This window comes from Vipera berus (genome assembly GCF_964194415.1).
Source record: "Vipera berus genome assembly, chromosome: 6".
Classification (NCBI taxonomy): Eukaryota; Metazoa; Chordata; class Lepidosauria; order Squamata; family Viperidae; genus Vipera; species Vipera berus.
Window position 1 is genome coordinate 23,204,061 of NC_138208.1, and position 23,403 is coordinate 23,227,463.

The 23,403-nt window shown below is 37.7% G+C and overlaps 1 protein-coding gene across 1 annotated transcript in view; it reads left to right on the top strand.

The window, feature by feature from the left end:
* LOC308670446 (V-type proton ATPase subunit S1-like) overlaps positions 1 to 23,403 on the top strand; it is a gene marked incomplete at its 5' end in the record, with an annotated part of 76,157 nt that overhangs the window by 44,007 nt on the left and 8,747 nt on the right. The window contains 4 exons of the mRNA XM_081331948.1: positions 1,361 to 1,401; positions 3,461 to 3,546; positions 20,047 to 20,291; positions 21,388 to 21,450. Of these exons, the coding sequence (XP_081188074.1) occupies positions 1,361 to 1,401; positions 3,461 to 3,546; positions 20,047 to 20,291; positions 21,388 to 21,450 (435 nt within the window). The remainder of the gene's footprint in view (positions 1 to 1,360; positions 1,402 to 3,460; positions 3,547 to 20,046; positions 20,292 to 21,387; positions 21,451 to 23,403) is intronic.

Consider the following 23,403-nt stretch of genomic DNA (forward strand, 5'->3'; position numbering starts at 1 on the left):
TTATGACCATTGCAGCATCCCCATGGTCATATGATTTACATTCAGATGCTTGACAACTGATTCACATTTATGAAGGCTGCAGTGTTCTGGGGTTATGTGAACACCTTTTGCAATCTTCTGATAAGCAAAGTTAATGGGGAAACCAGATTCACTTAACAACTGTTTTACTAATTTAACAACTGCAGTGATTCACTTAACATACATGGCAAGAAAAGTCATAAAATGGGGCAAAAGTCACTTAACAAATTTCTCACTTAGCAACATAAATTTTGGGCTCAATTGTGGGTATAGGTTGAGGACCACTTGTATATAAAATCCTAACATATCTGGAAAGAACCAACTTGAGAAAAACAGCTCCAGATTTTATGCTTAGTCTAGAAAATCCTGAAATGGTTTATGTAGGATATATTGGACACATTGAATGGATTTATTTATCTCAAATAGAAATTTCTCTCTCATTTGGTTTCTTTTTTTTTGCCATGATCTCTCATTTTAGGCTGTTCTGTAGGTGCTGTCAACAATCTTATTAAGTAAAAATCATTCAACTGAATCCTAAGTTATTAAGACTGGCAAAAACCTGATTATCTGTCTTACTCAATAAAAACTGTTCTGCTGTCAGTTTATTTTTAAGCAGTTTTCCTTTTCTTTCTGAGAGAGCAAATTACTGCCCAAGCATTCAATTTCTTAGGGAGGAAATAATTGTAAATAAAAAACACAAACTAGACATGGCATGTTTACCTGGGTGCATTTCAACCTTAATTGTTGTTTTTGCTGTTGTTGTAGTCATTGTCGTCATCATCATCATCATCATCATCTCATTTTGAAATATTGTCTCCCAAGTGAAGGCTTAACTTACCCTTGTCCTTATTATTATTATTATTTATTAAATTTGTATACCGCCCTTCTCCCGAAGGACTCATGCTGTTATGTTATGCTGATTATTCTCCATTTTGCAGATTCAATGCAAGTCATTGGGATACATAAGCCACTATATGACTTTAAATGATACTAAAGTTGTTTTAATATTGCAGAAAGCAGGCCCAGATTCTGAGACATATTAGACATTGTGATTGTTTTTAATATCCATAACTGTCAGCACTTTTTATCCAAAATAATGTTCTTTTAGTGGATCCCCTATTTATTTCAGGATTATATAATTTGTCAAAACATTCACTGATAATGATGATTACAATACGATATCTTTGCTACAATATTTGAGTATGAAACCATATGTTTTATGTTTCCTCTTGAAAGTATATTAAATAATTTTTAAGTGAAATGTTTTTAAATGCAAAATATTTACCTATTAAATAGTTACTTTTGCAATATTTTAGTTTTCCTTTCAATATTTTTCATGCAGAAAATATGAACTTCCCACTCAAAACAAGCTCATGGAAAATGGTAGGTGATTAAATGAACTTACCTACAATGGGGAAAACCTTTGCCAAGGGATGAGATGATCAGTAAATATAAAAGGAAAAAGTGCTGTTGTTATGCTAGATAAGGATATTTTTGTTCATTTATTTTCATTTACATATTTGAATTATACCAGCATAACTGCTCTATGGAAGACTCAAGATAACTAATAAAATGTAGGAACAATAGCATAATATAAAAGGTAGAATTACAAATCAAAACCAACAATGTATACTCCAAAGGTATCCATTATGGGACTTCGGCTTGTATATAAACTAATATCCCTACAAGTTACACTGCTTTATTTGAGAGCTTTGCCCAATCCTTTGGGCATGAAATAAATCATCAGGCTTACTAAAGATGATAGCCCTTCTTTCCAAGAACAAGTGTGAAGAACACTAGTTTAGTGGAGTGGGCAACCTTATAGTGACTACAGGTAGCTTGAAGTTACAGTGGCATTGAAAAGCATGACTTACAATTCATTCTTGCAGTTACAACCATCACAATACCTCCACAGTCACATGACCAAAGTGCTGGTGCTTGGCAACCAGCATGTATTTACGATACTTGCAGCATCCCAGTGTCATGGGATTGCCATTTGCAGCCTTCTCAGCTGACTTCCAACAAGTAAAATCAATGGGGAAAGTCAGATTTGCTTAACCATTGCATGATTCATGTAACTGCAATGATTCGCTTAACTACCATTGCAAAAAAGGTTGCAAAATAGGCCATGTAAAAACTTTTTTGCTTAGTAACACAAATTCTGATCCCAAAAATGGTTGTAAGTCGAGGACTACCTGTAATAGATATGGTTGACATTTAAGAAGATCCTGAAGACTCTAACAATCAGGGAAAAGTTTTTGTTTCTGTTTTCCTGGATTTTAGATTTTGGAAGATATTTTAAGCCTATTTGGGGCATATTCAACAATGTTCAACAATGTATTACCTAACTCAAAATGGCAGAAAATGACAGTGCTAATTTTCAGTTGTTTTGATCACAGTGAACTCTGGAATTAGAAAGATGTAACGGTAGGTTTCGTAGACTTGTCTACAATACAGTTTTATGTGTATAAGGCATACATCTGTGGTATTGTGATGGAATGTGCACCTGCAGCAGCAAAGGAGGAGAATTTTGCCAACTCAGAACGTTCCCAGAGGAAGACCTGGGTCAAGAGTCTGCACAGTCCTAAGCTGGAGAACTTGAGGGGAGGAAGAGGCTCAGAGTAACCATTCCCTAGAATCTCTCAAGATATATATAGTAGCTTAGTTATAGCTTTAATGTGGCAAGATTCTATTAGATGTAAGCAGATAAAGTATTGGACTTGATTGGATCTCGCTGTCTCATATGGGGGCCTGAGCCTGGCATGTATATACAGATAGTCCTTGACTATCCGCAATTATTGGAAATTATGATGGACGTTCCTGAAGTTCCAATGGACACCGCTACCACTGCTTCATGGACATGTGACTGCATTTCAGCTGCTTAGTAACTGATTTGCATTGATGGCTGTTTGCAGTGTTCCATGGTCATTTGACCACATTTTATGGTGGTTTTGCCAAATATCAGTGCTTCCTTTTTTTTGGCAAAACTTGCCCCTAGTGATCCATTGGTTGACTTAACTACTGCAGTGTTTGCTTAACAACTGTGGTGATTGCTTTATGACCATCACATAAAAACATTGTAAAATTGAGTCAGTCATGGGGGTGACCAGAGTTATGATCATCATGACTTACAACAATGATGGGCAGGCTCCATTACAACCTTAACTTGAGGACTACTTGTAATTTCCAACAATTTTCTTTGAAGCTCTTGAATCATTTCCATAATACTTAAATCTCTAAATCTTTTGAATTTCTTGCATCTGATGATATGCAAAAAGCTTTAGGGCAACTCAATGTTCCTCTCCTGTATTGCTAAATTTCAATTTAACTATGTAAAAATGAACTTCCAGAGATTAATAATAAGGGGTACATATTTCATTATATTCCAAAGTATGAATTTAATAGCATTAATAAACTATTATAACATTATTCTGTTTTACAGATGAAATAATTGGAAGGTTTATCAGATCTTTGCAGCAACAAGGAATTCCATTTTTAGCCATTTATACAGCAAAACAACCATCACAGGTCAGTACTTCCCCAAAACCTGAAATATAAAATGTCATGCTGCAATTTAATTCCTTTGCCTACCAGTGATGTACAAAATGAACTGGTGATAGATATCCAATCACAATTGTGCCAAAATAGCTGCAATTTAGCCCACTGACTCCTGTGGAAGGGGAATTTAAAAACCCAAGATGGCAGTCATGATCATGTGATCAAAAGTGCTCCCCTTTTATACATTGTCAATTGTGTGACAAATGTAAAAAAGGGACAGAGACCTCAAATCCTGAAGAAATTTCTGATTACTTTAAAAATATGAAAACTGGGTGACACAATGAAGTCACTATATATCACTAATGGGGACATGTTTCTGCGAATTACTTTTTGCTGTAATGTATTTGTTTTTCACATTCCACAAGAGAACTGTGATTAAAATGGTATTGATTTAAAACAAAGGTTTAAAGCTTCAGCATTTTATTGCTTAAAACTATTGCCCCTGTTGTTAACAACCTGAAACTTGATGAACTCTATAAATGTGCCAGATTTCAAATAAATCTGATTAAATTGGCAAGAGGTACAGCAAGTTCCAATTAGAGCATATAATATACTTCTGTCCAATAAAAACTATTAAAGTGTTTTATTAGGGGTTACTGTTAATGAAATCCTGAATTGTGCTTCTGTAGTTATTATTTCTCCCTGATTAAAGCTTGCAGCAATTTTATTCTAAGAGTAAAATATTGTTCTCCAAAGGTGCTATCAAGAGGCCTTTATGCATAACATCTTCTGTTACAGTTTAGGAATGTGTCCTAATGAATACTGTGTTAATGATAGCATAAATGAATGTTAGTTTGTGATAACATGTGCAGTTGTGCCTCTTCTTTTTAGTTCACCACCATTTGTAGTGAAAAGCAGAACAATATTGGTAATGAATCAAATGTGCACAGAGGGGGTGAGGCAAAGACAAGTGATGAAATATCCATTGTGACATTGTGACACAAACCTATATCATTTATATGTTTAAATGCTACTTATACAAGTAGAAAAATCCAGTGATTCCATTGCAATATAATAATGCACATTTTGGCATCAATATATGTAGGAAGAGATGCCTAAGGGGAGGTTGTTTGCCTTGTGGATCACAGAACCCCAAGTGGATGTTAGTAGATGATTCCTGCCTAAGAACAACTTGTGCGGACAAAGCTTTGGGCACCAGAACAAGTCTGCTCTTTCAAACATAGGAATACTGTCTATTTTGTCTCTTTAATTGATTATTAATGCTGGGATGAAAGGATTGGTTTTGAGCTAAATGGTTAGACTTGGGGCCCAGAGTTTACATCTCTCTTTTCTCTCAATTTCAGACAGAAATTTGTCTGTTAGTTATTCCCCAGTTGTAGAGATTAAAAAACAAAATAAAACAAAAAATGATAGAAAGAAAACATAGAAACATTTGTGTGTGAGTGTGTGTGTGTGTGTGTGCTCTCAAGTCAATTTTTGACTCCTGGAAATTGCCTTGCAGTTTTCTTGGAAATACTGTTCAGAAGTGGTTTGCCATTGTTTTCTTCCTAGGACTGAGGAAGAGTGCTAGTCCAAGGTCACCCAGCTGGCTTTGTTCCTAAGATGAAACTAGAACTTCCAGTCTCCCAGTTTCTAGATTGATGCCTTAACCACTTTATCCTTCTTCATTTATGGGTCAATTGCTCAAATGAATGCTTGTTGTTTAATATAGGAAGTTCATTTTGATTTCTGTTGTGGAATTATTCCTTAAATATATCATATAGGGGCTGAAAAAAGCTAGGTAATCATTATATGTTGGATACAGAGATAAACAACTGTATTTCTTTGATGCCACCTATTTGTTGCCATTGATTCCTATTGATTATTTTGAATCATATAATTTAAATGGAAGTGGCATTTTATTAAATGCCCATACAGCTATGTAGCAGTATACCTGACTCACTTACATACAGGCTACCTTCTATTAGAAGCTCATCAAACTGTAAAGAAACGAGAAGAAACTGACTTACACTAGAGCAGGTACCACATTGCCTTTGTTCACAGGGTCAATCAAATGGTGATGTTTCTCATTTCCTATCACATCAACCACTCTTTAGGATTTTCTGATACGTTTGTCTTTGTTTTTTGCCCAAAATGAACCACACTTGCTCAAGATACAACTACCTAGTCCTTCATTGTATCTACCTGAAGGCTGAGAGAAGCAAATTTGTACCTGTTCATTTTGCAGCAGTACCAGAAAGTTCACTGTTGTCTTTGCTCATCAATTCAATTTCCCACTTTAATTGCTAATCATCCCTTCCTTTAAACATTAACATCTACATTTTCCCCTTGCAAAGCTTAGCTAGGTTTGGAACCTTTTGAAAGAGTGATACTCTTACTTTCTCAGTATATTGCTGATGGAATACTTTTATCCTGTTCATTGTGCTGAAAATCAGCATGCCTGATCAGGCATGAATTATGGGTAAAAGAACCACTGCCAGTTCACTGAAAATACAGAGGAACAGCCAGTGGGGAGCATCCCAAATCTTTGTGGAAGCTGGCAGACCAATATTCTCTGTTATTATTACTTACACTTAATTTTTGTCCTTCCATCAGAAATTTTTCTGTCCTTGTTTCACACAAACATTGCACAAAACCACAGGACAGCAGGAAAAAACAAAAACGGAACATCTGGACTAATCTCATTTCTGCATCAGCTTGTAAGTTCTAGCTCTGAGTCTGAGAAAGAACTTCAGGTTAACCATATTTTCCAAGGGCAAAAGATAGGATGGAGGGGGCCACTCCCAATAACTAACTTTCAGTATAAGGCATGGGAAAACAGCCTTTCTTCCAATGTAGAAATGTTTCCAGGTTCCTATTGGATATGCCAATAAACTGGCTAAGTGTGTTCTATAGGAGTTGTCCACAGGTATGGTTTAAAGAAAGTAAAAATGGTAGACACAATGGTGTGGATGAAGCTCTGCCTAATTTTTATGTGCATCTTACATATAATAAACATTTTAAAAATGGGGGGGGGGATTCAATCACACCATTCTAGCCATCATCTAGACATTTTCAACCATATGTGATTTTGGCTAATGTGACTGATAAAAAAACTTTGCACTTTTACAATTGTATTGCTATTCAAAAAGTTGATCTGCTGATCGACAAAAAAATAGTGAAGTTACCAAAACAGGCATTTTTGATACCCTTCACTATCTTGTTTAATCTATCCTACCAATGACTTAGCAACCAACTCAACAAGAAGATTCCTTCTAATAGTGTAGCTAATTTTAGGACTTCCAAAAGACAGTGGAGAAGTACAAATTAAACATCTTTTTTGCCAAAAGTACTCCATCTTCCTCATCTGTATTATGGTTGGAAATATCTAGGACAAATGGAGATGGCCAGAAGTAAAGATAGCAGCCAACACAACTGACAGGATGACAAGAGATGGGGGTGGGGTCTATCTATTAAAACGTTAATCTTCTGTCTTTGTGAAATGTAAGCCAACATAATGTTGAATTAACTCTGGTCTTAAACTAGTAGATCATTTATTGTTGATTTTTAAGAATCACTACTGAATATTGTTAGTTCGATCCTGAGATAGTGAAAAGGCTTAAGATAGAAGAAAAAAGAGAATTAACGTTTTTAATGGAGTTTTGTAAAATGGACTAATCTTCACAATTTGCTTTAACAAGATATAGAAACTGACAGGAGAAAAGTAATAAGATGAGCTAGGGGGTCTTTTTAGTGACAGGTTACCTGGCTGCTTTCAAATCAAGATAGATAGGTTTTAATGTCCTTCAATAGCTGTACGGAAGATGGACTGCATCTAATTTGTTTAAATACTGGGAAGAGGATTGTTAATTTATCTAAAAGTATAATATGGCCCTTTCCAAATGCTGACAGTAATTAACTAGGGCAACCTTTCCCAATCCTGTGCTTTCATAAGATGCATTCACAATGCATCTGGAAGGCAGGAAGTAAAAGAAAACCATGATGAATTATGAAATCTTCAAAGTCACTGAGCTATATCTTTTGCATTGGAGCATAATAATTGTGTACATTTCAAAAGGATTGAAGTTCATATGGGACCTGCATTACAGCTGAGATTGATCTGGCCTGTAAAGTAATTGTCGCAATTGATCCAGGTGATTAAAAAGCCTGGCCTGAAGCAGACAGCCTGATTAGTATACAGAGGAAGGATTTTAAACAGATATATTAAAGAAAAGGCAGGGAAGATGATTTTCCTCTATGGATTCTGTTGTGCGATTCAGGCTTCTGTGATCAATAGCCCCTTGGTATAGTTATTGAAATTTGAGCTATGTCATTTCACAATTAGTGTAGACTTTTAAAAGCAGACTGGTAGTTCCCTTAGTCCTCCTCTCTGTTTGGCAGATCTTAAGTCTTCCTGTAAGTACAGTATTGTTTACATAGTTTGGAATATGATACATATTTACAGTTGCTTGAGGGGTTTTTAATAATTATTCTGGTGCCCTTGAAGAGAAGCTTCATTTCCCTGAAGTTATTATATGACTTACATTAAATGGCTGGAGGCATAGATACAGTATCTGTGATATTCATGGTTATAAAGTGATTACAAATGCATCATGATGTCATTGATTAAATGACGTGATTATGTGATTGCTGTCTGATGCAAAAAATGTAAGTTGCATTATTGTATGTCAAGACCTAAGTATAGTCATCTGCACCTGCTACCCATTATACCACCTGCCACCAGTGGCTGGAGAACGTCTTTATGTTGTGGAACTGTTTTTCAAAATATAAAGCTTCCTGTCTCACTAGACCAGGGGTGTCAAACTGCCAGCCTGCGGGCCGGATGCATCATGCCGAAACTGCATCCACCCCATTGCTGGCAATGAAAAAAAAGTCATGATATGTCGCGACACATCACGTGATGTTGCGAGTTTGACATCCCTGCACTAGACTATTTTTACATTATTTGAGTAAAACAAATCAGTGGAACAACCCGCCCCCAGGAGCTGTGAATGTTCCAACGCTAGAAGTTTTTAAGAAGAGATTGGAGAGCCATTTGTCTGAAATGGTATAGGGTTTCCTGCCTGAGCAGGGGGTTGGACTAGATGACCTCCAAGGTCCCTTCCAACTTTATTGTTATTGTTGTTATTGTTATTGTTATTGTTATTGTTATTATTATTATTATTATTATTATTATTATTATTAAAAATTAAATAGTATGCAGCCTTCTGCAAAGTGCAAACTCATAGCAGTACTTGAACTTCTAAGACAGGGGTAGGCAACCTTGGTTCTTTTATGACTCATGGACTTCAACTCCCAGAATTCCTTTTTTTAAAAACAGGTTTTATTAATTTTCTAATTTTACATCCAAATATTTTTGAAGCAATGTGGTGGTTGGGTGATCAAAAGTTAACAATAACAAATAACAAAATCTTTTGTAATCAGCTCAGGTTACATCAACAAGAGTTCCCTCTCCAGTTCCCTTAATTATGATAATATAATCAAATCCATACATTTCTAATTATGACACAATCAATTAGAACAATTTTCAATATATTTTCACTTATACATATCCATGTCCTGTTTTAAATTTTACCTACCGTAATTGCAATACAGTGTTCCAAAATAGCCTAAAGTATCTAGAAAACTTAATTTTCGGGTAACCCACATTTCCCCTATTTGATTATATAATAATTATCTTGTCTAAAATACAAACATTGTTCATTTCAGTGCATTCTTATTTTATACAAATATATTCTATTCATCATCTTAATAGTTCATCAATTATTGAAAACAAATCTTTTGTTATATCATTCCAAATTCTATGATATAATTCAAGGTTGTGTTCAAATAGCTACTTTTCCTTTCCCTTAGAAATCTAAAATCTAAATCTAAAATCAATTTATATCTTTTATTTTATTTATTTTATTTATTTTAATTCCATTTATATCCCGCCCTTCTCCGAAGACTCAGGGCGGCTTACAAGCTTAGCAGTAGCCTTCATTCTATGTATATGCCTGCTTATTAGGGCTTTCACACACACCCCAAGCGGCATTATTACAAAGTCAGCTTATTGCCCCCAACAATCTGGGTCCTCATTTTACCTACCTCGGAAGGATGGAAGGCTGAGTCAACCTTGAGCCTGGTGGGATGCGAACCTGCACTAATTTTGAAGACTTCCCTTGGTCCATTTAAAGAAAACGTTAAGCTCTGTCATTAGAAATCCCAGCAAGTAGGAAAAAAAACACCCCATTTTTAAAAATCTAACTCTAGCCTTCTTTTTGTGCCAAACAGGCTTCCATATCAGTGCCTTTAAATTCTCAAATGCGTCTCCCTTTCTTCTTACACATATTGTTTGAGTCCAGGGAAACCATCTAATTGTCAGTTTTTCAAAAGAATTATCCCCTTTATAATCATTAAATTGTTGCTTAAATAAATCAATTCTCAATGTTTGGTGTAGTATAGTTGTCATTAGTTCAATCTGATCTTCTTCTTCTTCCAGTTCCATCTGGCTCAGGTAAGAGGTCATGTCTGGTGTTTTAGTTATTGTTTGGTTGGCTAGATTCTCAATGTACTGTATTTGAAAGCCTCTGGCGTCCTCCATCTTAGTGTTGCTTTCTTCAGCTTCTGTTGTTTTTTTTAATTGTAGATAGGATAGTAGGTTCCCGTAAAAATAAGGATTTTTTTAATAGCCCAAGAGTTCCAAAACTACAAATAAGATTGCTTAATTATTCAGTTAATAATTTCCTTTTTTTAAGGCTTTAAGATTTTAATTCCCTAAGTAAGTAGTCGCCGTTCTTTCAAGAGGGGGGAAGACAAGTTTCAGGAAAGTCCCACAGGAAAATAGTTGGGGGAGTAAGAAAGGTAATATCTCACCCAGATCCTCCAGATTGCTTTGTTGTGCTTGATGGTGCTTTTGGCTTTCGGCAGAGAACGGCTTAATGATCGGCCATATTAATGGGCGATCTCTTCTTCTTCAGGCCAGAGGAGCTGCTCTGGATCAAACAGAGGGCTTCCGCCCTTCCGCAATTACAGGGAGGGTCTCCTCATGGTGATTGCCCCTCCAGGGCAACTTTTGAATCTTTTCAGGGTCCTCCAAGGAAGAAAGATTGGATGGCGGGGAGAAGGTTCTTCTCACATGTCCGCTGGCGCTGCGCATGCAAACCAGAAGCCAACTCCCAGAATTCCTGAGCCAGCCAGGAATTCTGGGAGTTGAAGTCCACGAGTCATAAAAGAGCCAAGGTTGCCTACCCTTGTTCTAAGAGAACCACTGGATTTCACAAGAAAACAAGGAAGGGAAGATGTGTTTTACTCTACTCTGAAATAACACCCTAATTAATTGGGAAATACCAGTACATATTTTCATAAACTGAAATAATCAAGGGCACCTGCTCAGTCCATCACATTTGTCAAAATGATGCAAGGAAGCACAGGCCTTTTCCAAGTGCATGCAGTGTCATGGGGCACATCCTAAAAGAGGTAGAGGTTTCATCACATGATTCACGATGATCACATGAACACATGACATGATCCATTTTTGGCTTCTGTCCTGTGGACACCATTGATAAAAACTTATCTGTTTATTTAAACAAAGAGTTAGGAAGGCCTAAGAAAATACAACACAATGCAGAGACAATTATTTCTCCAATCTTTTTCAAGGGAGAGGGTCAGGATCTTAGCTGGAGCACCACAAGTATTGAAATCTACAAAGCCAATTTTATACAACTTAGGGAAGTTACATTTGTCAGCCCTACAATATAGACCAGACTATAAGACCAATGATAAATAGCTCAGGACTACATTTACCGCAACAGCTACAATAATAGTCTTGTAAATCTGAATGTGCTTCCCCCCTCCCTCCATTTCATTTCATGGGAGGGGCTTGTCTGAGATGTTTTCTCATGTTACTTCCTTGGCCTGGGCTCAGGCCCCTGTTATCTGATCTTTGTCTTGGTACAAGCTCTTCCTACCCCATTCAAGAACATTCCATATTTCCACTGCATATTTTAGCTTACATTGGCGATGCAAGCAAAATTTCCCTTGTTAATCATTAGGTCTGTGCAACCTTATAATCTCAAAAACAAAAAGGTCATTTGTAGCCCTCAAAGATACTCATGTAATTACCTGTCTGCAAGTCCTTGGTTCTCTCACACCTTTCCTTTTTGTTTCCTTCTCTGAGCACTGATTTGCATTTTAAAAAAAACTAAATGGTAGCATGTAGCTGTAAAAATGCACTTAATTATTTGCTAGCTAGATCAGCTAGATTCCTCCTTATAATGCAAAGAACACTTTAGAATCATTACAGCTGAACTGTTTCGAGGTACTTGAAGCTAAATATATGTCACTATTAAGAAGGTTAACAGTGTCTTGGCAAGACACAAGATGAAAGGAAGAGTGGAAGTTACTAGCTTGTTATTATTATCTATAGGTTAATAAAGTATGATATCTAAAACAATTATTTCTGCCTTAAAACTTTTTTCCCAACAGAGAAGTTGTCATTTCTTTAACTTTAGAATAAATTCATTTTCTTTAAGTGACATTTGTCCTGTACTTTTATAAATTAGCGTAAACAGATAGTTCATAGAAAACATGAAGGCTTCTGGAGCTAGGTTGAAAAACTCTAGATGACTTTAGATGGCAGCAGGAAAAAATAGAAACCTCCCTGTTGTCATCTAGTAATCACCTAAGAGTTAACAGTGTAGTATGGTAGTTAAATGCACCAGGTTAGAAAGCAGGAGACTATGAGTTTTAGTCCTACCTTAGGCATGAAGCTATCTCTACAATTTGGCCAATCACTCTCTCTCTCAACCAAAATGAGAAGGAAAGACAAACCACCTCCAAAATGTTGCAAAACAACAACAACAAAAATAACTGTATAGAATTCTCCAGACTGTTGCCAGGAATCAAGACTGATTCAAAAGCTACATATAATTTGAATTTGTGCATCTCTGCCAACTTGGAAAACCTAGTTTGTGCTCATTACCTGGAATGTATCATTTTTCTCTCCAAATTTCCAGAGCTGATGCCATTCATATTGTGACAGTTCTCCCAGAATTTTTGTTTGGACATTTGGCAAAAATGACTAAATGATTGTTCAAGTCAGCTGCACTAAAAGAAAGGTGACTTTCTTTAGCAAAAATTTGCAAACTAATGCAGAAATGGGATGAATTGCATTCAAGTTAAAGAAAAATAAGGATTTTAAAGGACTTTGAAATGGCCTATTCCTCTGTAATCCCAGCTTGGAACTTCCTAACAATCATGCTATTTTGTCATGCTATTGAAAAGAAGGGAGTCAAACCTGCCCATTTTTCAGGATCAGCTTCTAATGCAACTTTTAATAACGCAAGGAGCAGTTTATTCATTGTAATGGATAGGCAACACCTTCCTGTGATCATCTTCCAAAACAAATTTGCATTCATATCTTTCGGTGGCTGCTTTTGTTTTGCAGCTTTAGATGGTGCCCATTTAGTGTATGTGTAAGTCACAATTCCAGCCAGCAAAGCCTTCTAATGGCTTATAGCCTGCTGTGATCAAAGTCACTCATGAATGTGAGTGAGTGCATTTTCAAGAAGTGCTACTTTTCTTAAAAGTTTCATTTCATCTCTGTGAAAAGCCAAAGCAGCCATACCAATTTCAACATGTTGAGGTAAATCCTGTTTTGAAAATACAGCACCTGCTGTGTGCCTGCAAATGCAGCCTCTCTTACCTCCATTTACTCTAGTCTTCTTGTGAATAGTAACTAATCTGACACTCTGCAGCATCCACCTGGTTGCCTGATCTGCGTTTATTTCTGAGATTTCATTTCCTTGGACTAAAGTTCCTCTCCTTTATGCCTAAATGCCAGGCCCTACACACTGTGATACTGTTCGCATTCCTTTTTGTAAAAATATGTATATTTACTTCCAACTGAATCTTCTACAGAATCTGCTTGTAGAATGAATTTTTAACCACAGGTGGGTTTTTGAAGCTAGATATTGATCTTCAATTATTTATTTTCTATATGTTGACTTTTTGATATAGAAGTATGGTGTATTGATTTTAAGAGGACAAAAGGCTACTTTTCTGGAAGCATAGATAAGCATTAACATTTCTATCCCTTGTTCAAGACATAAATATTGAAGGACATACTACATGTTCATTCAGTGCTATTCTATGCCTAACTTGACCAAGTCCTTAAGAATTCAGCTGGACTTTATTTTACTATATAGGCATGCAGCTGAAGAATGCCTATGATTTTACTGATTTAAATTTTCAAGCAATTGGAATTTATAGTGTTCCTTGCGTGCTATGAGCATTCTTGAGGGTGAGAATCTAACCTGAGCAATGATTAGTGAGGCAGGTTGTATAATTATAACAGAAAAGATATTTATTTATAAATAATATAAGAATAAACAAAGCCTAGCAGCTAAAAAAATCCAAGAATATGTGCTCCTGTAGGTCTCCTATTTGTGCACTGACTAGAAGACCTCCAAGATCCCTTCCAAGTCATTCTGTATTCTATTCTGTATGAAAAGTAGAAAGACTTGACCTCAGATTATCATCTCTTAAATGAAGAGTCAGCAGAGCAATAAAAAAAAAAACGGACAGAGTTGAAGTCCTTAACTTTCTATTTAATCATTACTGCTTCCTCCTGGTCAGTAGGTAATGAGGTATGGAAGAATCAATGGCATTAGACTTGTTACCTTCCAACCACAGACATCTTAATTTCCACATCAATCTTTGCAAGTTGTTTCCTCTCAATTTTTACTAAATAAGTATTAAGAACTAATGCTTAACTCTGTTTTAATGAATTGCTTGATGGAAATACCCCTCCAACAGACCTGAAAGAAATACTTTGTTATCATTGTAAAAATATTTAATACTATTTTTTTAGTCCAGAGCACTTTTCTGAAAGTTCAAAACAATTCCACATTTTCGTCCTATGATACAGATATTCCATTGCTGTATGTGTCATTATATTCCTGTGAAATTTTAAACTATACTCAGAAATTGTATGCAGAGTATACTGGGATTGTTATCCATATTTTATGGATCCAAGTAAGAGAAACTTTTCTTTATGTGCTGAGGCTGGATTTATTAAATGCTTGTGGGCCAAATAGTCCCTGAGCCTGAAAAGATACATCCTTTGATGGATTAAAGAAGTTGTAACTTTGGCCCTTATTCCATTTGCTTCTTGCAGTTTCTGATGTATCAATAACTGCATTTTGCAATTTGAGCATCTCTCACATTGACACCAACCTTCCCTAAGCTAGTGCACTTCCATCTTCCTCAGTTACCATAGTAATTGTCTCATAGTTTTAGTTCTAGAATGCACTTAAGTTGGGTAAAGCATCAGAAATGAATGAACGTAAATGTGTTGCATGCATTTAAAAAGCTAAAAGAATTTCCTTTGTGCTGTTGATAATTAATATTATCTAAATAGGAAAAGTAGTCACTGTATTACAGCTACATTTTTAATTCAGAAAAAAAATCATAAACAAATTTTCCATCCTTTCATAAGATTGCAGGCTGTAATATCTTTTTCATGCCCGTGCAGAATAATAATTCTCAAAAGTAATACTGGAAGTGTATATGACTATGTTGGTTTTTGGGCAGATCTGCAAATAAATCTTATTTTTTTAAAAGGTGTTTTCCTGTCTTTCCTCAAGACTTCCATGGTTAATCAAAATCAGGACCGTAGATTATGAATTAAACTTCTTCCAGATATGATTTAAATCATTCCCACAGTTGATATATCCCACATCCCACAATATTTCTCCCTGCATTTGCTCACAGTCCTATCTGATTCCATTAATTCCACATATTTATAGTGGCTCCCAATAACACTTTTTGATAATCCTGCTGTCATCAAAAGCCAGCATAACAATGACCCAATTTATGAAAATCATGCTTCTCTTTTCGTTGGTGAAAACATAAAAGTTGTAGTCCAAAGCCCATAATTATGCACACATTCAGTTCACTTCAATGGGGCTTGAGCCTTTTCTATTCAGGATTTCTATCAACATTTCTCATTAATCAAAGGTTTGCTTGAGAAGCTGAGAAATCAAACAGCACAGAAAGAAGATTAAGGTTTGATTACTTTACACCATGCTTTGGTCTTCACTGTTTGCTTCATTTTTGTAAACTGAAAATTGCTGTTCATAAACACGGGATTAAAGATGATGAGAACTAATCAGTACTACTTAAGTGTTGATTTAGGAATGTCTAACTTTGTGAAATAATGTTCTCCATATAGGAAACCTCCAGGCTTTGAGAACCAATACCATCATGGTCAAAGCATCTTATCATACATGTCCTGGGAAAGAGCTGCTAATGACCTTGTAGGAGAAACATAGCAGGCTTTGTTTCCTAACTTCCAGTAATTTTGAAGTAGGTTCCCATTGGAGACAATTACTGGATGTTTCTTGAAGTAGTTGAAAGTCAAATATTGAATAACAATTCTAATAAAACTGAATCAGAGAGCCAACCCAAGTACAGGAAAATTCAGTTCCTGGTTACGACATAGAAGTACATCATTTGGTTTTCTTGGCAACCTGGAAATGGTATGTGCCACAACCTTATTCCTGGAAGATTTTTCAGTTTCTCATCTAGCCTGCAGCTCTAGGATTTCCTCATGCATTGATAAATCCAGTCCAACTTCCTCTCCTCTCCTCTCCTCTCCTCTCCTCTCCTCTCCTCTCCTCTCCTCTCCTCTCCTCTCCTCTCCTCTCCTCTCTTTGTTATCAGCTAAAGTACAGGTATTCTTCGACTCACAACCAGGATTTTTTTTGTTAAGTGTGAAATTTATTAAGTGAATTTTGCTCCTTTTTATGATCTTGCTTGCCACAGTTGTTAAATGAATCATTACAGTTATGAAATCAGTGACAGGATTTGGTTTCCCCATTGATTTTGCTGGTCAGAGGGTTGCAAAAGGCTATCACAGTATCCCAGAGCACTGCAACCATCATAAATATGATATCACATTATTATTATTATTATTTATTATATTTTTATACCGCCCTTCTCCCGAAGGACTCAGAGCGGTGTACAGGGCAATAAATACAAAAACAAGATACAAAAGTTAAAAGCGATTAAATAAATGCCCAAAGTTAAAACAATAATTAAGATGTATTTAAAACCCCAACCCTAACCCATCAGACCAGGTCAGACTGCTCAAATAGATGCGTTTTTAGATCACGCCGGAAGGAGCGAAGGACGGGGGCCATCCGGAGCTCAACCGGCAAGCGGTTCCATAGGTCTGGCGCGCCCACAGAGAACGCTCTTCCCCTGGGGGCCACCAATCGACATTCTTTGATCGGAGGCACCCTGAGGAGGCCCTCTCTGTGGGAGTGCACTGGACGGAGGGAAGTTGACGCCGGCCGCAAGTGTTGCCGTAGGTAATCCGGACCCATGCCATGTAGGGCTTTGTAAGTCATCACTAACACCTTGAACCTCACCCGGAGGGCATGACCATGTCTATGCTGCAATGGTCTTAAGTGTGAAAAATGTTCATAAGTCACTTTTTCCAGCGCCATTGTAACTTTGAATGGTCACTAAACAAAGTGCTCTAGGTTGAGAACTACCTATAGTCACTGCCACTAGAAGTAGAAGAATGGCAATTTCTAAAGATCTTCAAGCAAAGGAGTAAAAGTAATACTGGGGGTGTGGAACAGGGCTAGAAACATGTCCTTGCTTCCCCGCCATGCAATTTTGATCAGGCAATGAACTCCCCCTGTTAAAAAAAAAGGCTTTCCCAAAAAGAGAGGGAAGGGAGCATTACTTCAGAATTACCTGCTATATGTGGTTTGACTGGTTCAGGGAGTACCTTAAATATTCAATAGTATACAGGCTGTATTCACATATAGCAGGGGTGTCAAACTCAATTTCATTGAGGGCCGCATCAGCATTGTGGTTACCCTTGAGGGGCCGGGTGGGTGTGGCCAGGGTGGGCGTGGCCTACTGGTTGGGCGTGGCTGGAGTGTGTGTCACCTACTGGGTGGGCATGGCCAGCTCTACATTGTTTGCGTCAATGGTGTCTATGGGGGCCTGGGCAGGAGTGGGACAAATCTGAGGGTCTCTGGCAGAAGGAGATGGGACTGGGGCAAGTGCCGAGGAATGGTCCACTGGAGGAGCCTCACTGTTCCTCTCAGGCCATGCGGGGGGGGGAGGGGGGGGAGGGGGGGGATGATGATGCGGAGGTCAAATGCCCAGCCTAGCCCTCAAGCACCTGCAGCACTAAGCCCACCCCCACTTCCCCAAGGGGGTGCCCAGCTGCTGTGCTTGCTCTCCTTAGCCAGGTTGCTCATGATGGGTATGAGGGCAACGTCAAGAGGGAGGCCCACTTCCTCTCCATGTGAGGAGACCTGGCTTTGTTTCCAAAGCTTCCTTAGCAATAGGATGGGAGACCACCCAGGTTAGGCCAGGAGGAGGGGGCAAGGGGATGGTGAAAGGGGAGCAGGGAAGGACTAAGGCAGGACTTCCCTCAGACCCTCCCTCTCCTTCCTTCCTTCCTTCCTTCCTTCCTTCCTTCCTTCCTTCCTTCCTTCCTTCCTTCCTTCCTTCGAACAGAGCGATGGGAAAATATTTGAGATGAGGGAGGGAGAAAAACAGGAAAGAAACGCAGCTGGGGAAGTGTTATCCTTCATGAGGAATGCAGAAATGTACCAGCACATGACCCTCTTCTTACAGCGCCGAGAGGCTGAGCTGGGTTGCATAAATCTAAAGAGAAGCACAATGCTGCCCAGCGCCTAGCCTGCCCGAAGTAGGCAGGGCCATGTGCTGGCCACTTCCAGGCGATGGTGCTTTTCTTCATTCCTCACAAAGGATGATACCTCTCTAGCGTGCACCCAGGTGGCGGGGCCGATGCGGCAGGGGCCGGTCCCTCACTGTTTCCAGATGGCCTTGTGGAGCTAAGACTGAATGTATTTCAGTATAGATGACCACCAGAAAATTTTACATTGGCTCCTGGCTGGCCTGGGCCAGAGCCAAGGCAGCGGGGGCCATTCCCTCACTGTTTCCAGGATGGCTTCGTGGGCCACATGAAACCACTTCACGGGCCGGATCTGGCCCCCGGGCCTTGTGTTTGACATGTCTGACATATAGTGATGTGTCCAAATATTTTAAATGAGCCACGAAGGTCTAGTTCATAATTCACTGTTAATCACTGGTCTTACTTATCATTCTAAATTAACACCCATCTTCTATAGTGGCTAATTATGATATATACTGCCAGCCACGGAACTGTAGCTTTAGGCAGGAAGCAGAGAAAAAATGAAGCAGAACGTTGAGTGCTAGAGCAAGGTATTATAACCTTAAGCTGCAAAGACTGAACTCAATTTCTATTCTAGCACTGTTTTGCTGGAATTAGCTTTCCAAAATTGTATGAAGTCTTGTGGTGATGTCCACGCCATATTATTGGTTGGTTGGTTGATTGGATTGTGTCAGCAAAGAATTAATGATATTTTGTTAAATTATATGAAGATGAAAAGAACTTCCTGAGTGAGGGGAGCTAAACAATTGTCTTTTAGTTCTTGGTGCATCCATACAAGAATTAATTTTCTAAGAGCAACATAGATCAATAACATAACTGAAGATGCTGCGCTACTGGATGCCTGTAATGGTGAATATACCGCTCTCTCTTATAAAAAGCCACAGTGGTGCAGTAGTTAGACTTCAATATTGCAGGCTAACTCTGTTCACTGCCAGGAGTTTGATTCTGACTGGCTCAGCCTTCCATCCTTCTGAGGTTGATAAAATGAGAACCCAGATTGTTGGGGTTTATACGCTGATTCTGTAAACACTTAGAAAGGATTGTAAAGCACTATGAAATGATATATAAATCTAAGTGCTATGGCTATGGCTACTGCTCTCTTTAGGTCTCTGTTACTATTATCCAGTACAGTTTTCATTTCCCATACAAAGATCTTGAGCAATTTAAAGTTTGTTTCCTTTCTCTCTATTTCCCTTTCCTTGTGATGCTTTGCAATATTCTGATCATTCAATAATACTGTGAAATAGAAAAAACTAATCCAGCTCGATGCAGTGTTGATGTCGGTTCACCTAAGCCACATTCTTCTGTTTCTAGCTTGGTTAGAGGAAGGTATGCCAATTGTGGTGATTTTCCCCAACATCTGTGACAGCCCATTAACTCAAACTTTTGTTTTCTGTAAAAGCCAAAGATAAAAGTCTTCCAAAGAAGCTAATGTTCAGAATCAAAATGCAGGCACATATTTTTGCTGCGATTGCAGGAGAAAGACTTCTCAGGAGTGCCCCTAGCCTAGTGTGCAGGGAGACCCTCCTGGCATCTGGGCATCCAGGAGGCAGGGGAATAAATGACTTCATATGCATCATAATTGGTGTTATTTCCATGATAATGTCATAACTCATTCTGATTAATAGGGAGCCTCAGCAAGCAACATTCACTAATGTGCTTGTCCATTCTCAACCTTTCTGGATTGTTGTTATAAATAATGAGGCTAACGATGGCATTTGATCTCCAGGTTATGTTTTCTGCTGAAATAAACCATATGTTTCATATGTTTTCTCTTCCAGGTACTTGTGAGACATGATATAATGCACCATAATAAGCGACAATTAATGTCTGTTGAAAGTGAAGAAATTGACTTATATCGCCCCCTGAATGTTACCAATGGGACCAACACCACGTGCATCCTTTTTTATGCAACTAATTTCACTCTTACAGTCAACACCACCATTCACATGAATCTAATGAATTCGACATTTCTGTTTCATGGTGTGAACACTAGTTCATCTGTTTGTTCAGACACCAATGCAACGTGAGCAGGATTAAAATATTATTTCAGCACCGATCCTCTTTAATAGTAAATTAAGCAAGCAGGTTATCACTCTTTTAATCACAGATAGCATAGCCAAAATACAAAAATCCATAAGAGTTCAGATTAAGATTGACTGTATTAACAAGGTAATTATGAAATGGTGCAGTTCCTTTTTGTGCTTTTTACATTTTAAAACAAATTTTCTTACAATCCCAGGCTTTGATCATTTTTACATTCACTTTATTTTGTAAATTACTAGGGATACAATCCTATAGACATTTAACTGAAGGCATTTTCTACAGCAGCATCTCTACAGTTGTAGTCAAGAGGGAACAGTTGACAAAAGTTGTACACCCAATCTAAAATTCTTTTTACACGTGCATCATGATGACACATGCATGCTTGAAGAAGCTGGGCAGTACTTCTTTCAACATTTTGGTGAACCCTGGAAGCTTCTGCACCTATGCATGTTTTCTGCTGAACTATTACATCTGGAAAATAATTTTGAGCAGACATGCACAAGCTGATGGACCAACACTCTTTTTTATAGAACTACAAACTCAGCTAATCTGCTGTTAGTGAAGGCCTGATGACTAGAAAATGCCTAACTGTGGGAAACACTTTTTTAAACTTATATACAAGTTAAAATACAAACCATATGACTAGGTCTTCTTTTATATTCCTTTCTTTCATTTCGAAAACAGTTATGTATGATACTTTTCCATGTATACTCCATTCTGTCATGCTGTAATTTTTATTCTTTATTCTCATTCTATGAGACAATTCTTTAATTGTACGAGCTCATTCCAGGAAGCCTTTGGCATACTTGTAGTCAAATGAATTCTTAAGTATCATTGTAGAATCTAGTTCAATTGATAACTTTTCCACTTTTGTTTGCCAAGCAAAGAAGAGATTCTCCTATTTGGAGGCTTCTATGTATTATTTCCCTATATTTACTATCAGTATATAGTACGGTATATATTCACTATATATGCTATTACTAAAATACATCCCTCTGTAGTGTTTCCCTATATTTACTGGCTCATTATACGGTATTTGAAAATAAACTGTTAACATTTCTTTTTTTTCCTATTAGGTTGTCATTAAAATACACCAACTTTGAGAATGAAAAGATTGGAATCAAGTTCCTGGAAATAAGGTAGTTTGGAAGGATGTTGTAAAACAAGAGAATCACATTGCAAATAAGGTTCATTATTTTTTTCATAGATAGATAGATAGATAGATAGATAGATAGATAGATAGATAGATAGATAGATAGATATAGAGATAGAGATAGATATATAGATATATAGATATATAGATTAATAGATATATAGATATATCTATATATATCTATATCTATATATCTATATATCTATATCTATCTATCTATCTATCTATCTATCTATCTATCTATCTATCTATCTATCTATCTATCTATCTATACTATATATACACATATACATATACATATACATATACATATACATATATGTGGTAGACTCCAAATTACTGTGAAATGTATTCCTTAAGCCTGCAGGGTTTGGGGTTTTTCAATATGGATTTTTCCCCCTCTGCGCTGAAGGTAACAGCAGACTACTTTGGAAAGCAAAATGATTTTCTGGAATGTTTAGGGAACATGGAATGATAGGTCACCAGTTCAAGAAGAAAAAAAGTCCTGAAGTTTTGCTAGGTCAGCAGTAGGCTTCTTTCACCTGTGTTAGACGAGCAATTTTGTTTCTCAGTCCAGGCCGTTAGCTTCTATCTGCTTTCAGATTTTGTCATTTAAATCTACTGACTTGCTTCTCCATCCTACAGCTCTACATGCCTCATTTACTCTTTTCATATTATTTCTCATTATGTAGTGATGTATTATTAGATGTGTCTTTACTGATATGTATGGCTACATTATTTCATCTTAGATTGTTCCTATTTATAATGTTGTTGTTGTTGTTGTTAGCTGCGAAGTCATGTCTGACCCATTGCGACCCCATGGACAACGTTCCTCCAGGCCTTCCTGTCCTATACCATCTTCTGGAGTCCATTTAAGCTCACGCCTACTGCTTCAGTGACTCCATCCAGCCACCTCATTCTCTGTCGTCCCCTTCTTCTATTGCCCTCAATCTTTCCCAGCATTAGGCTCTTCTCCAGTGAGTCCTTCCTTTTCATTAGGTGGCCAAAGTATTTGAGTTTTAGCTTCAGGATCTGGCCTTCTAAAGAGCAGTCAGGGTTGATCTCCTCTAGGACTGACCGGTTTGATCGCCTTGTAGTCCAAGGGACTCGCAGGAGTCTTCTCCAGCACCATAGTTCAAAGGCCTCAATTCTTTGGCACTCAGCCTTTCTTATGGTCCAACTTTCACTGCCATACATTGCAACTGGGAAGACCATAGCCTTGACTATACACACTTTTGTTGACAGGGTTATGTCTCTGCTTTTTAGTGTGCTGTCTAGATTTGCCATGGCTTTCCTCCCAAGGAGCAAGCGTCTTTTAATTTCTTGGCTACAGTCCCCATCTTGGAGCACAGGAAAATAAAATCTGTCACTACCTCCATTTCTTCCCCATCTATTTGCCAGGAATTGAGAGGGCCAGATGCCATGATCTTGGTTTTCTTAATGTTAAGTTTCAACCCAACTTTTGCACTCTCCTTCTTCACCTGCAACATGAGGCTCTTTAATTCTTCTTCACTTTCTGCCATTAGAATGGTATCATCTGCATATCTTAGGTTGTTGATATTTCTTCCGACAATCTTAATTCCAACTTTTGATTCATCTAGCCCTGCCTTTCTCATGATGTGCTCTGCATATAAGTTAAATAGGCAGGACGACAGTATATAGCCTTGCCGGACTCCTTTCCCAATTTTGAACCAATCAGTGGTTCCGTGTCCAGTTCTCACTGTTGCTTCTTGGCCCACATATAGGTTTCTCAAGAGACAAATAAGATGGTCTGGTACGCCCATCTCTTTAAGAGCTTGCCACAGTTTGTTGTGATCCACACAATCAAAGGCTTTAGCATAGTCAATGAAGCAAAAGTAGATGTTTTTCTGGAACTCTCTAGCTTTCTCCATGATCCAGCGTATGTTGGCAATTTCTCTGCCTCTTCGAAATCCTGCCT